Raw genomic sequence first — 14,417 nt, 5'->3', positions numbered from 1 at the left:
AAGTTAAACTGGTTTGCCTGAAGATAGACAGCTATTGAGTAACAGTATTTTTTTTAATTAAACATTAAATACAGTTAGTTTGACTGAAATGCAAACATAATATCCCTTAAAGGATGCTCTTCGCATCTCCGGGCCACTGCGTGTTCTGAGGACCAACTCCCGGAGGCCTGGGGTGACATCCCAGCTTGGCTATAGTTGCCTGCATTGCATCATGTCTTCCCTATTCCTGTATAATTTGCCAAACCTGAGTAATTTCACAAGAAAAAGAACAAGTAATGATGGATGGCCCTGCCTATACAGCCAAAGGTTATTTACTGTAATACAAGAGGAAATCTTAAAGTGTTAAATAAACCTCGAGAGAGAGAGAACTAAAACAGAATCTTTTGGGGGAAAACTTAGGATAAAATCATTCATATATATTATAAATGGCTAATAGTGGCACACACATAGCTGCCTTCCTGGGGTCCTTGGATTCTGAACGGAAATAAATTCTTGTCTAAAACATAGGCCCTCTCACCCCTAGTTTTTAATCTGTTTTTAATTAGCCTAATATGCACCATCCTAATAATGGTTAATAACCATCATCTAAAATGACTGTTTTGAAACACTAATTATGGGATTGGAGGCATCAGAGTGCAGGTGGCAGAACTTGGGATCAGGAAGGCCACCCTGACAGCTCTAAAATCACACCACCTGAGTCTAAAAGGGGAACTTTCATTTTAGTTTCCCTCCTGGGTCAATTTTAGTTCACTGGATGAGCTTGCAAAAGAGTAATTTACGGGCTTATTCCTCCCTGTGCAGCAGAGAGAGGCACTCTTCCCGGGGCGGGTCTCAGCGGCCATGCGTCTGCAGGGCCCACCTGGCGGGCTCACTCGGTCAGAGGTGTGAGCCCTGCTGGAGGCGTCGGCGCAGCGGAGGCAGGAGACCCGAGCGCAGTGGCGGGTCTCCACGTCCTCTGCGGCCCTGGGGGACTCACTCAGCCAGCTTAGCTGTAAGATGGAGACACAACGTCCGTCCTGCCTCACTCCCTCTTGAGCGTCAGGACGTCAGTTCTGTTCAGCCGACACTCGGAGAGCACGCGCTTGGTGCGGCCCAGGGGCCACAGCTAGGTCAGAGGTGGTTCCTGTTCTCGAAGAGCTGACAGACTCGCACAAGTGCAGGAGACAGTCAGTCCTATGAGTCAGGACGAAGTCCGCAACAGGCATTGACGGCAGGAACGAGAAAGCAGTTCAGTGCCTGAGCCGCCACATACATGTACGGGGTTTGTCTCTTTTAGGGAGAAACCCCCGCACAGAGCTCCTTCTCCACTGTGAGCTTTAGCTCCCACTGGTCTGCTGTTTCTCTTCTCAGACTTTTCCATCTCTCAGTTCAAAATCACTGCTGGTAGTTGAGTGCCTCCTAGTCTCCTGACTGTAACCTCTTTCGGGGTTTAAGGTCTTCCCCCTTACACTGCAGGCTGTGTTTGTAGACTAGTCAAGGGGTAGCTTACCTTAACCTTGCTAACCTGTTACACTCAGGCCAGACGTGTGCTTAGGCCAGGAAGCTGCCCTGAAACCACTAACACTGTTCCAGCAAGCACACCCTGCAGGCCCTGCATGGTGTCAGGTCAAGTCCCAGGCTCTGGAGCACAGCCTCGGCCCAAGTGCAAGAGGGAGCACTGGCCCGGGCAGGGTTGGGGAGGCCTCTCTGAGGAGGCGATGGCTGAGCTGCACGCAGTGATGAGAGCAGGCCAGGCAGGTCAAGATCTGGGGAGGCCTCGAGGCTGCAGCAAGCTCAGGGTGGTGGTCGAGGACCACGAGAAGCAGCAGTGTGCCAAGGAGAGTGGACAGAAGACTGGTGATGCTAGACGAGCTGGACGGGGGCAGGTTACCCAGGGCCTCTCCAGGAATTTGGCTGTTCTTAGGACGAGCCATCGAAAGATGTTAATGGATGAGTGATGGGATCTTCTACATGGAAAATGGACTCAGCGAGTTGGGGCAAGCATGGAAGCCGAGGGTCTGCTGGGGGGACTCGATGGTGCTACAGTCACAGACACTGAGGTGTGGACTCAGGCGGTGGAGACAGGCAGTGGATTCTAATCATATTCTGGAGCGAGTTGGCCCACACCTCCTTAAGGCTGACAGCCCTGTTTGAAAGCCTGGTTTCCTCCTCTTAAACACGCAGGTTGGGTGCTTCCTGCAAACCAGCGCGCCTAGGGCAGCAGGAGGGGTCTGGGGTGAGGCACTCTGAGCCTTCCCCAGCCTGGCTGCTTGCTCTGCCACCCAGTCTGTCAGATGGTTCTGCAGGGGCGCGGTGGGGAGGGGACAGCCCGGGGACAGCTGACTAAGCAGAGCATGGCCTGTTCTTTCCTACTGTGGTGTTGCTATTACGTAAACACGGTAGATGGTAGAGCCCCAAGCTGCAGAACTACAGCCTGACCATGGAGGTTTTTAATTAGTCTTTCTAAACAAAGTTAAGTAACTTTATTTTGAAAAAGGCAGAAAAAATTTACATACACTTCTAGATATTCCTGGATCCACTGGGGCCTCCCACCAGCTCCCATTTGAGAACCAACATGGACAGCTCTGGGACCTGGGGGTGACTTGATCTGTAATAGACCCACCAGGAAGGTTCAGTCTCTCTTACTTTCCCTGGATTCATTTATCCTGATAACCTATACTTATCACAATGTTAACTGGGGTGATTTTATTAGAAGAGAAGCAGTGGAGGATATGGAAGACTCATGAAGGTTCTGAAACATTCTGTGTTCTTTGAGTTTATCTCTTTTTCTTGGTGTTCAGTTCATTAACATCCCTCCCTCCCTGCTCTGTCTGTTCTAACAGTCGGTCCCTTTACACCTTTTTGATAAGCTACAGAAAATTATAGGCTTTCCCATATAATATCATATGTAAATCAAAGCCAAAGACCTTATAGTCTAGAATTTTAAGTTTCTTAGTAACAGTGAGCAAGAAGGCAGAAAACTTTTATAGAATTTCCCACAAAGAAAGTTCATTTCCTTAAGTTGTAGAAGCAAAACTAGACAAGGAATTAGAAGACCTGAATCCAGTCGTCGTTCTACTACTTACAGTCATGTGATCACAAGCAAAGAGTCATTGAGGACTTTCTCTGTGCCAGGCATTGGACAAGGAATTGTAGTTGCAAAAAATGAGCAAAGAAGGAGGCATAGACTTTATGGAGCTTTGTTTTTTGAGCATAATGGGGAAAACAGATGTGTATCAGTTATAATTGCACAAATGACTGATTACAACATAGCATAAATACAATGAAGAAAATGACTTCAGAATGTCTGTGAGCCCTGGTTTTCTCATGGAAAATGGTAATAAATACATAATTCATAACATTGGGATGATCAAATAACAAATATTTACATGTAAGCCAATAAAGTACTAAAATTTTAGTGTAGTTTCTTCACATCTGTTTACATTTAATTCTATATTTTATTTGTAGAGCATATGATCAGATAATTGCTTACGGAAAATATTTTGTTACTCAAATGATAGCTAAATTCTGTTTTTGGTGGCTGTGAAGCTTAGAAGTAAATCCTATATTAACCAAGGATTTTAACCACTGATACCAGTTCAGCAGCAAGAAATTAGGTCCTTTGATAATGTGCGTTTGGGAACAGGATTGAGTAAAGCTCATACTGGGAAGAACTCAAACCTTGAATAGATGCCAATCAGGAACATGAATAGGAAGTTGAGTTTTCATCCAAATTTTTGCACTGATTTTTTCCTCTCCTTTGTTCCTTTGGCAGCTTATTCTCTCCAGTTGGGAAGGAGGGTACAACTTACAGTGTCAGGATCTGGCCAGTGCAGGGGAGGCCGACATCCGGGTGAGTCAGCTGTTTGTAACCATTTCTCACTGAAAAGGAGAGAAAGCTTTCTCCTCCCAGAGACGAGGATGGAGGCTGTGCTTAGATAAGCAGGGGTCTCCGTGGTAGTAGAAGTGCTCATTTGGGGGACAGATGGAACAAACCTTGAATAGATCCCTTTGCAAAGTGGAATGGGGATGACCTCTGTCCTGATACAGAATCATCTCCAGGATGGAGCTCAGTGAAAAAGCAACCCACAGACCATGCCTATAGTACAGGGCCTCGTGTGCAGAAAATGATGGGGATATGCGTGTCTTAGCTTTTAGTTTATTCTGCCGTTGTTTCTTTTTAAAACCATAAGCAAACACGATGGTTTCCTTTTAGGGGAGGGACCAGGGCAGAGTAGATAGAGGTGGAAATTGGACTTCTCTGAATGTCCCTTGTCTAATTTTCAGAAACAGTAGGTGTTTTCACATAATTATAAAGCAAATTTTAAAAGAATGCAAGGCAGCCTCTTATTCCACATCTTGGAAATAAAATAATTACCCATATATTAAGTTGCTGATATAACCACCCAAGGAATTCTTTCATGTGCCTATAAACAGTGTTTTGACTGCACACCCTGAGTGAGATGACCTCAACGGTATTCAGTAATTTGGAAGGGGGGGCTGCTCTTATTAATAAAAATATTGGTATTGCTTTTTGTGGGACTATTACAGGTATGCTTAAGATAAAGTACATAATAATGTTAATATCATTACAACTAATATTCGAAACATAGAAAAGAGAAACCAAGACTCAGTAATCATAGATTTAAATCAGAAATTTCAAAATGAACGTTCTTTCTAAAACGTGCTTTTTAGCTCTGTTCACAGGAAAGGTCTAGTTAGTCTCTGAGAAACCAGCAGTGATACCCACATCATGCTGTCTAAATATAATCCACCAGGAGGGTTTAGTGTTCTTAGAGAGTTGACCAATTCCTGTTTGGTTGGGGGGAAATAAATATATGAGAAGAATCCAGGATATCATGTGACAGAGCCAGGAAGCTGGGGTCACGACAAGAAGATGTAAGGGCCAGCTTAAAGGGACTCCCACAGCTAAAGTGGGACAGTTTGAGTATCAAAAGGAATACTGACAAATTTATAAAAACTAAACGAGTTTAAAATGACACTAAAAAAAAAATTGTTGTTACTTTTTGAAGGTTACTAGGACACCAAGTAATTCTAGAAAAAAAAAATTGAAAAGAATCAAACATCTATCCCGCCATTCATATGTAAGTTTCCAAATAGCTAAAGAGGAAGAGCTTCCCTGGTGGCTCAAACAATAAGGAAACTCCCTGCAGTGGGGGAGACCCAGGTTCGATCCCCTGGGGCAGGAAGATCCCGTGGAGAAGGGCATGGCAACCCACTCCAATATTCTTGCCTGGGAAATCCCTCGGACAGAGGAGCCTGGAGGGCTATGGTCTATGGGGTCACCGAGTTGGACACGACTGAGTGACTAACAACATCTCACCTGCTATGTAAAGTTTCCAAATAGCTAAAGAGGAAGAGCTATTTCTATAAAGACAAAAACATGCACATAAGTATGAAGAGAATTTGAAAAGCACCCTTTTGCAGCTTCTAGTGAAGGGTAATGGGTCCAGATGGCAGTCATCTGTAAACGATGAAGCTACCGGGTGAAAGTTGAGTGGAAGCTTTGCGATTATTAGGTCAGGCTGTTAACACCTGGACTCTGTTGCTGTTAGTGTCAGTGGGCCAACCAGAAGCTGGGTACCTCTTGATGTGATTCCACAGGAAGTACACAGACCCACGCCTGAAGTACAGTTGACCACTACACCACGTGGGTTTGAATTACACGGGTCCACTTAATACACAGACTCTTTTCAGTACTAAATACTAAGTGCTGTACAACCCGACACGGAGGAACCATGCTACGGAGGGCCGGCTGTAAGTTATACACAGACTCTGGACGGTGCAGGGGGTCAGTGCCATGACCATCCCTGCCCCATTGTTCAAGGTCAACTGTAATCTTACCCCCAACCTTAAACCTGAATCCAGCTAAGCCTCTGTCATTGCTCTTTACAGAAAATGTGGAGGATAGAGAAATAAGTTTAAACAACACTAGGAAAAATAAGTCACCCAAATACATACTATTAGGAATTCTATACAACTGATCAAGTTTAAGAAATAAAAGATCAGAAAGAAAACAGTGGAGCACAGAAAGGGAACAGACTTTTTGGTACAATAATTCCTTTCACTAGATGGGGCTGGATTGCTGGGAATAAGGAATAGATGGCAGCAGAGAGGCCAGGTGAGATGGTTCTCGCTGGTCTGGGAGCAGGGCGGGTGAGCCGGTGAAGCATGGCCCAGCGCCCGCAGGGGCAGGTGGCCCCGGGCGGCATCACAGCTCACCCTGTCTTCCTCCCGCTTGACTTCTCGTACAGGTAGCCAGGGTGTTGTGGTGGTACTACTTCTCCAAATTAATAGAGTTCCTGGACACAATTTTCTTTGTGTTGCGGAAAAAAACCAGCCAGGTCACCTTTCTTCACGTCTACCATCACGCCTCCATGTTTAACATCTGGTGGTGCGTCTTGAACTGGATTCCTTGTGGGCAAAGTAAGTATACGTTTGTCGGTTCTGTGTAATGGGTCTCCTGCCCGTCACATGGGGAAGCACACGTTTGCTGGTGGCCATTTCGTTTCTCATCTTTGATCCTGGCAAAATCTTTGAGTATTAGGATAAATTTTAAAAGTGTCTTCTCTTCCATGCACCATACGTCTGATGGCAGGGGCGCATGCCCCAGCTGGAGCAGGTTACCCCACGCCCTGGGGTGGTAGAAACAGCTCCTTCCAGTCACGACCCCTCGGCTGTGGTACAGATGCAGTCATTTCAACTTCGGGGGCTTGTTTATCCATTCTGAAAAAATAAAATCACATCCCTCTGACCCACCAGAGCAGTGGCTTTCAATTTTTTTTTTTTACTAAGACATCAGTAAATATTACATTATATCACAACCCAGGGCACTCATACTGAATGAAACAAATTTCATGAAACAGTATTTAGCCTGGCTCTGTGTGATTCACTTAAAAAAAAAAAATTGACCTCACTTTTTCAAAAAAGCTAATAACTCTCACTGCACGGACTTTCACAGTTGATATGTCAGTTCTGATCTGACATATCAACACAGCGCTCAAGAGAGAACAATACTTTTCTATTGGATATGTATTGTTTTATACCCAAGAATTCAAAAGCATTCTATGAAAAATCAGGTAAAACTCAGGTCAGAATGATTTTCTCCTAGGATATAGGAACTTGTAGAGATGATATTTAAAAAAAAAAAAACAACTGGGATATCTGCAGCACATTGACTATGAAGATGTAAATTTAAACTCCAGTGTGAAGTAAGCTTGCTGGAGGCGCAGTGGACAGAAGAGACCCTTTTCCACCTCTCCTAGACTGACATATTCTGGTTTCAGTTTAGTTATTAAGAATATAGTAGACTGATGATATAATCAATATGTAGACTAAAATCAATACCAAAGGACAGTTGTCAAGGCTAAGTATTTTTTGTGATTATCAAGTTTCATTTCTAAATCACTAAAGCATCTAAAAGTCGATCTTAACCATTGTGTCAAGACATTTATTTCATTCACGGGAATTCTATGTGTGTGATGGTTTCTGTTCAGTCTAGAATACTATGAAAATTATAAGCAGCAACTACTTTTTTAAAATTAATTGATGGAAATGAAAACTCAGGTTGGTAAAAAAAAAAAAAATCACTAATATTGTGCTGCCTGGTACTCTGAAACTATATTTGTGCTTTCATATAAATCCAGGGCCCTGACAAGTCATTTCAGCCAGTGTATAAGGACTCGCTAGATTCCTGGTGCTGTTCCTCTTGTCATAGTCACTGATTTGCATTGATCTATCCAGATTGTTAATCCAGGACTGGGAAACCAGGCAGGAGAATTTAATTAACCCACATATGTGCAGTGCCTTTTAGTTTATATAGTTAACCCCATCACAACCTTAAGCGGTACTTACTTATATCAGTTTTCCAGATGAGAAACAAAATTTACAAAGTAATATATGCAAGGGGACAGAGCTATTTAGGTGGTCCTCCAGCTGCACAGCCCGTCTCCTCGGCAGCTCACAGACCAGCCGCCTGGATCCCGGACCCGCCTGGCGCGCTCACCTTGTGCGCGCCCCGTCCGGAGCCCTTCAAGTACGCTGGCGTTGTTCTCACACCCTGCTTCCCGCTCCTCGGCTTGTGCACTTCCTCACCTCTTGCAGCTCAATCCTTTGACCCTTAGTTGACCCAACACAGGGCTCAGCCCTTGCGCCTTAGTTTCCTGAAACACGACTCACCCACGTGGATGACAGCACCTGGCATGAAGGTGACGGCAGGGGACGGGGGGCAGGGGGGTGGCCCGCCACAGCTCAGCACAGCAGATACCCAAAAGTGTTAAACACCCCTTGTCCCAGAAGTTCAGGAAGCTTCCTGGCTACTAGGAAAGTCCCCAGCCCACCTCAGCCTCTTCTTATCCTGCGGGACCTTCCCCGATTTACATTCTGCAGCATCTCCTTGTTCTAGGTCCCTTCCAGGGAGATGCCATTTACCAAACTATGAAGGGCAGTACATTTTCCCTGACTCTCAAGTGCCCTGTTCAGCCATGTACGAAGGCTATAATCATACAGTCTGTCTACAATCCAAATGGCTGGAAGATTTAGCGAAAGCAAACACATGTTCTTTCTCAAATTCTGCCTCCTGGTTAGATGGTAGTCATGACAGAGACAGCATAGCCCTGGCAAAACGGGGAGTAACCTGTATGGTTTTCAGAGTCCCAGGTGAGTCCCTCTCTCTGGGCATCTGGTTGAATCCTGCGATGATGGCACAGGAATCGGGTGAGTCATGTGAGCGCTGGGTTGTTTGTACTCGGTTATGTCAGGAGGAGCAGTACTTGACAAAGAATGGCCGGTCCTGCCTTCCAGAGGAACGATAATGCCTCCTGTGCTCTCCTAGGTTTCTTTGGCCCCACCCTGAACAGCTTCATCCACATCCTCATGTACTCCTACTACGGGCTGTCCGTGTTCCCGTCCATGCACAAGTACCTCTGGTGGAAGAAGTACCTGACGCAGGCCCAGCTGGTACGTCCACCCCCTGCCAGCTCCGCTCCGCGGGCTGCGGCTGCATGCTCGGTCCCAGCCCTGGAGGCTGGAGGCTTTCCTGTGGGGGATGAGGCTGCCAGTCTGCCTCTAAAAACGGGCTTTTAAGAGTAAAACCTTGTTAAAGTGTCCTTCGTGTAAGGAATGCGTCCTGTGCATATGGAATATGCAGCTAGCTCACTCCTTGCTGTGAAATGTAGACGAATACTTTTGAAGTTATTGTCTGCTGAAGCGTTTCTAGGTAAATGGCCTGAGATGTTCCCCAGAGAAAATTAATGATGGCCAATTTTACACACTTCCTAACTTCTGACAAAACTCCCGGAGAGGAGAGTGGGCCCCTCGGGCGCTTTCGGGGCTCTCTCGCCCCGGGAGCAGGCTTGCAGCAGAGCACAGAGCGGTCCACCCTTGCCGCCCACAGGTGCAGTTCCTGCTCACCATCACCCACACCATGAGCGCCGTGGTCAGGCCCTGTGGCTTCCCCTTGGGCTGCCTCATCTTCCAGTCTTCTTACATGATGACGCTGGTCATCCTCTTCTTAAACTTCTACATTCAGGTATGTTTAAACTCAAACAGTCAACAGCGAAACATGAGACTGAGCACCTCTGCGTTATGTTTTTACCAGTTAAACGTTATGGGAGCGCAGGCTTGTTGATCAGCTCAGATAACAGAGGTGCACAGAGTCCACCCTGCAACGTGCATTCCTAACTCATCTCCCTGCACCTCCTCCACAGGAGAACTAACCCCTGTTACTGGTCTGGCGGGCATTCTGCCAAACGTTTTTCAATGCATGCCTATGAAGTTTCATCAAAAATACTATGTATTTGAATCTTGTATTTACCCCAGGCTGCCAAAGTCTTACCTCTGAAAGTTAAACACTGTGTATAGTAACACAGATCCAGGAAATCTCTGTGAAGGGAGGAAAACATGGACTAAATGAACCTAATGGTGAAAACCTGTTTCCATTAGCTACTGCAAGGTTGTAGACTTCCTGTTTATTTGAAAACATTCTTTTGAAGTGAACCAGGATGAGAAGGTCACATCGACTTTTCCTGAGGTGCCATTTTCTTTTTAACGATTTACGTGGAAGGGATTTCCAAAACGCAATTTGAGAGCAAGTCTGTTGTAAAGACCCGGCGGCAGTGAGGGCAGCACAGGCCTCAGGCGCTCGGCTGTGAATTACTCCTCTGTGGGCTGTGGAAATAGGAAGCGTCCAAAGAAAAATGAGAGTATACAGTGTATTCAAAACAGCACTTCTGAAATTGCATTGACTGTATTTTCTCCTGCAAACAAACAAGTGCCCGCTGACTTTAGTTTGGGTTGACTTTGAGCAAATGTATGGTGGTTTTATACAGAATACGGCTGGGGGAGCAGAACTTCTGATAGCTTTTCAGCTCTTGTGTTTTGGAAATTGGACTGGCGAGGCTTTGTCTTCTGTGAGATAAAAGTTTCCTTTGAGAATTTCTAAAGAAGCAACCATTGATAGAACCAAACAAAGCCACCCCTCTCCTAAAAAAAAAAAATGATGAATGTTGCTGGCAGACTAAGGGAATCATCTTGGTGTTGAAACTTGAAGGAATCCATAGTCCAGCAGTGGGGAACAGTGGTGCTCAAAGCCATAGTCAAGGTCAGCCCTGACCCTGAGTTGATACTATTCGCTTTTTTTAAAAAAGTGAGATCATATATTTTGTCTGAATAGGAAGGCTGTGCCAAGACATACATCAAGCCAAAATCTCAGGTACCAGTACTTTTGAAATAACAGCACTTTTTCACTTGAATTGTATTTTTTTTTTTAATTTATATCCTTAAGTAAGTCATAGTGCATACTTGAAAGTTGCTAAGAGACTAGATCTTAAAAGTTCTCATCACAAGAAAAAATTCTAGTGGGATGGTAAATATGGTAAATACTGTATGTGGGATGGTAAGCTACAGTGTGACCATTTAACAAGCAGTAAATCATTTACAAGCATTAAATCACGTTATACACCTGAACTAATGTACTGAATTTCACTTATACCTTGATTTTTTAAAAAGACTTCAAAAAAAAATCATTCCCTCCATGTAAGCAACTAATGCAGAATTTGAATGCTAATCCCATAAAACAATATATCAATACTAACCTGATGTAGGTAAGGTGCGACAGCTTCTCATTGGAATTCATGCATTTGTCTTGTTTTTAATCAGAAGCTTAACAACCATCATTTAACAAATAAGCATTCATACTAGAAAGTTCAGTACCCAATGAAATCATGCATTGTTTTAGACCCTAAGTCACATTACAGACAAGGCTCTATTAAAGAATCCCTTTCTCTTTTTCTCTTCAACATGTACACATCCCAACAGACATACCGGAAAAAGCCAATGAAGAAAGCCATGGAAGAGGCAGGGAAAGAAGTGAAAAATGGTTTTTCCAAAGCCTACTTCAGCACAGCGAACGGAGTAATAAGCAAGAAGGCACAATAAGTGTTGCGTCTCAAAGACAAAGCATATTTAATAGCCTAACAGATCCGCTTGTTTTCAAGCAAAGACTGAATTGAAAGTTATATATGTTTTAGCATAAACTAATTTCTCTTGAGTTTATAAATCATTTGTATCTGGAACGTATTAATATATTGCTGTTGGATTGATCTGTTAACTGAATGCTTTCATCAGCAGTGAGGCGAGAACTCCGCAGAACTCAGAACTGGTGCGCCTTCTCTCCTCTCTCCACCAACCTAGCCCCCCCCACCCCACCCCCCTCCGCTGACCTAGCCCCCCGCCCGGACACGGTCCCCACCACGCCTTACACACCTGCAGAGCCAGGGCACAGGGAGCGCTGTTTCTCACAGCACGTCTGCAAATAAGTTAGTTTTGTTCAGATTAAAATGTTTAAAACAAAATGTTATTATCTTCTAAATACAGGGTATGCTCTAATCTATATTTAGCAATAATTGTCAATACACAATCGGTCCATTTGTTCCTTTAGGAATCAACCCCAGAAAATATTAAAATGGTCACATAGATGGACAGCCTAGCAACCCCTTTTCTCTCTCAAGTCTGTCTTGTCTCCAGAATCTCAGATTCCCACAATTACTCCTAATTCTCAACTTAGTGACGTGGTAATAGTTTTTTATTCCTTTTTTTTTATTTTGAAGAAAAATCTCCCAAACCCTCATAGCGCAAAGGCTCTGGATAGGCCTAGTTCTTCTGTTTTAACTGGGTTTCCTTAGTTATTCATGCATTCACATCTACATCCTATGTTAAGGTACCCTGGGTTAGGATAACCGACAGTGTTCATTTTAAAAGTAGGATCCGAATTTGGCTGTCTATCTCCTCTCTGAACAAGGACTCGAGCCCACTAATCTGCATCACTGGGCCCTTAGAATGATCTGTCACTGGACTATCTGTAAGTTAGAATTAATAGAGCATCAAGGGAAAAATAGATACTGACCTTGTCAACGATTTCTTATGAGCCTACTTGTGAATATTATCCCCAAATAGCTGCTGTTTTTACAGGTTAGGTTTTTGAAAATAGGAAGAAAGAGAGGGCTATGGAAAGGTTCCAGCACTGCCCGCAGTAAAAAGCGCCGGTTTGGCAAACCCAGCACACCCTTGCCCTGCTGGGGTAACCCGAGCCCCACAGAGAAGCACACAGAGGAAGGCGAGAGGGACCACTCCTTTCTCCCCAAGGGCAGGGCGGTCATCTACCATTAAATTGTCCCAAGCATGGAAACACGGTATTATCCGAAGATCTGATACAGATTTACACCCTATAAAATAATTCATACCCTGTAAAAACGAGATTTGCCCACTTTGACACTCTATCTGCTTTCCTGCCTTACTTTAAGAAGTTTTTAGGTGGTAACATTGACATCAGAGGCTTAAATGCCCCAACACATTACAGCACAAAAGGACTTTGTCCTTTGGGGACCATTTCTGTTTTCTGAGCTTCCGTTTGAAAAAAAAAATTTTAATGGGAAAACAAAAACACGGACTGTGGTATGACGTGTACACTGACACCGGGCATACTGACACCCGACGTCTGTTTCTCGTCAGCGCCCCTCGGGGTTCCGCCGCCCTGAAAGGCAGCTGACCTTACCAGCCTTCACGGCCAGGGCATCGTGCCCTCCAGCCCCTCCTCTGCCAGCAGACCCATTTCTCCGGAACAGACATCTTCCGTCTGATGTCCGCTTTCTCTTGGGTCTTTCTAGTCTCCTAAAGCTGTCTTGTTCTAGGGTGCTCAACCCCCTCCTTCCATCACATCATGCCTGCACAGCTCTAAGTACTGTGTCCTCCCAGAAACTCACTTTAAAACAAGGGCTCGCTTTGAGTATGACTCTCCCTGCTCCCGTAACAAAGTCCTCGACGGACTGGGGAGGAAGCCCCTCGGAGGAGCTAGACTTTGGTGCAGGTTTAGGTCTCAGAGGGGAGCTACAATGTTATCAAAATGCACTCACCGCAGGTAAAAATGAGGCTCAGAAGGCAGAGGTCACGGGTCAGCTGTTGTCTCCAGCTTCCCCTCAGTCATCAGGCCCCGGCTCTGCACTCAGCCTCGCAGCTGCAGTTCCGGAGGCTCCCGTGGGCTCCATTCCTGCACGGCAAGGACAGAGGCGTCCTTCAGCCGAGGCAGACGGCCCAGACAGCTGGAAACAGCTGATCAAAGGGGAAGCTTGGTTGGTTTACACTCTCCAGCTCGATTTGGATAGAGGCTTCAGGATACTTACTTCTGACTTGATCTGTAATCCTAGGGAAGCTTCATGAAACACTTTATAGCCTTAAACCATTCAAGGGCTGTTTAAAAAAAAAAAAAATACAGAGTTATGAAGTCTTAGTCACAAAAACTGAATCAGGTAACTATCTTCACCTGTTATTAAGTGTTACAATTTTAAACAAAATGTTTATTTTTAATGTGATTTTCCTAAAGCAAAGCTGTTTAAAAAAAAGTTCTGTATAATTTGTTAGAAAAAAAAGGAAAGTTTTTCCCCCAAATAAATTTCTCCTCACTCATAAGAATGAAAACAGTTATATGAGTATGGTAAGCATATGTTTATTCCAATTTTTCAAACAAAAGAATGTTCACTTACTGGAATTAAATACAGAAATCTCAACCCATCAAAATTACATACTAAACTATTTAGACATATTGAGGGGAAAGTCCCCCCCACATTGGAGAGGTATTTTTAAGGCAAAAGGTTACTATGATGGACAGAACTTCATTTCTTGTGTAAGAACCAGTCTAGTTCTTTCCAGTATTTCCATTTCATGTTTCTGGGGACTTCCTTATTTGGAAAATAAGGATAGCACTTTTTTGATTTTCCTTGGAAAACACTTATACCTTAAGAACATAGTATCATGACTGAGGTGGCCAGGGAGGCAGGAGAAGCCATTTTTTCTTTGTAGATAAAAAGCATCTGTATGATTGTTGTATAATAAATTGATTTTTACACTAAAGTATGTCATGATTC

General features: G+C 44.3%; 1 protein-coding gene and 1 long non-coding RNA gene across 3 annotated transcripts in view; one reads left to right on the top strand and one right to left on the bottom strand.

The window, feature by feature from the left end:
• The window catches only part of ELOVL2 (ELOVL fatty acid elongase 2), a 46,812-nt gene extending 35,218 nt beyond the window's left edge, over positions 1-11,594 (top strand). The window contains exons 4-8 of the mRNA XM_055570582.1: positions 3,755-3,832; positions 6,255-6,426; positions 8,834-8,958; positions 9,395-9,529; positions 11,317-11,594. Of these exons, the coding sequence (XP_055426557.1) occupies positions 3,755-3,832; positions 6,255-6,426; positions 8,834-8,958; positions 9,395-9,529; positions 11,317-11,436 (630 nt within the window). The 3' untranslated portion in view covers positions 11,437-11,594. The remainder of the gene's footprint in view (positions 1-3,754; positions 3,833-6,254; positions 6,427-8,833; positions 8,959-9,394; positions 9,530-11,316) is intronic.
• Positions 6,458-13,717, bottom strand: LOC129645422 (uncharacterized). 2 transcript variants are annotated; one of them, XR_008711312.1, is made up of 3 exons: positions 13,410-13,717; positions 11,764-11,806; positions 6,458-6,726 (listed from the first exon to the last, which is right to left on the bottom strand). It is a non-coding gene; the product is annotated as an uncharacterized LOC129645422 (long non-coding RNA). The 2 variants fall into 2 exon arrangements; XR_008711313.1 differs by lacking the exon at positions 6,458-6,726 and adding an exon at positions 10,049-10,167.
• Positions 13,718-14,417: the final 700 nt, after the last annotated feature.

This window comes from Bubalus kerabau, chromosome 3, assembly GCF_029407905.1.
Source record: "Bubalus kerabau isolate K-KA32 ecotype Philippines breed swamp buffalo chromosome 3, PCC_UOA_SB_1v2, whole genome shotgun sequence".
Classification (NCBI taxonomy): Eukaryota; Metazoa; Chordata; class Mammalia; order Artiodactyla; family Bovidae; genus Bubalus; species Bubalus kerabau.
This window is presented reverse-complemented; position numbering and strand designations above follow the sequence as displayed.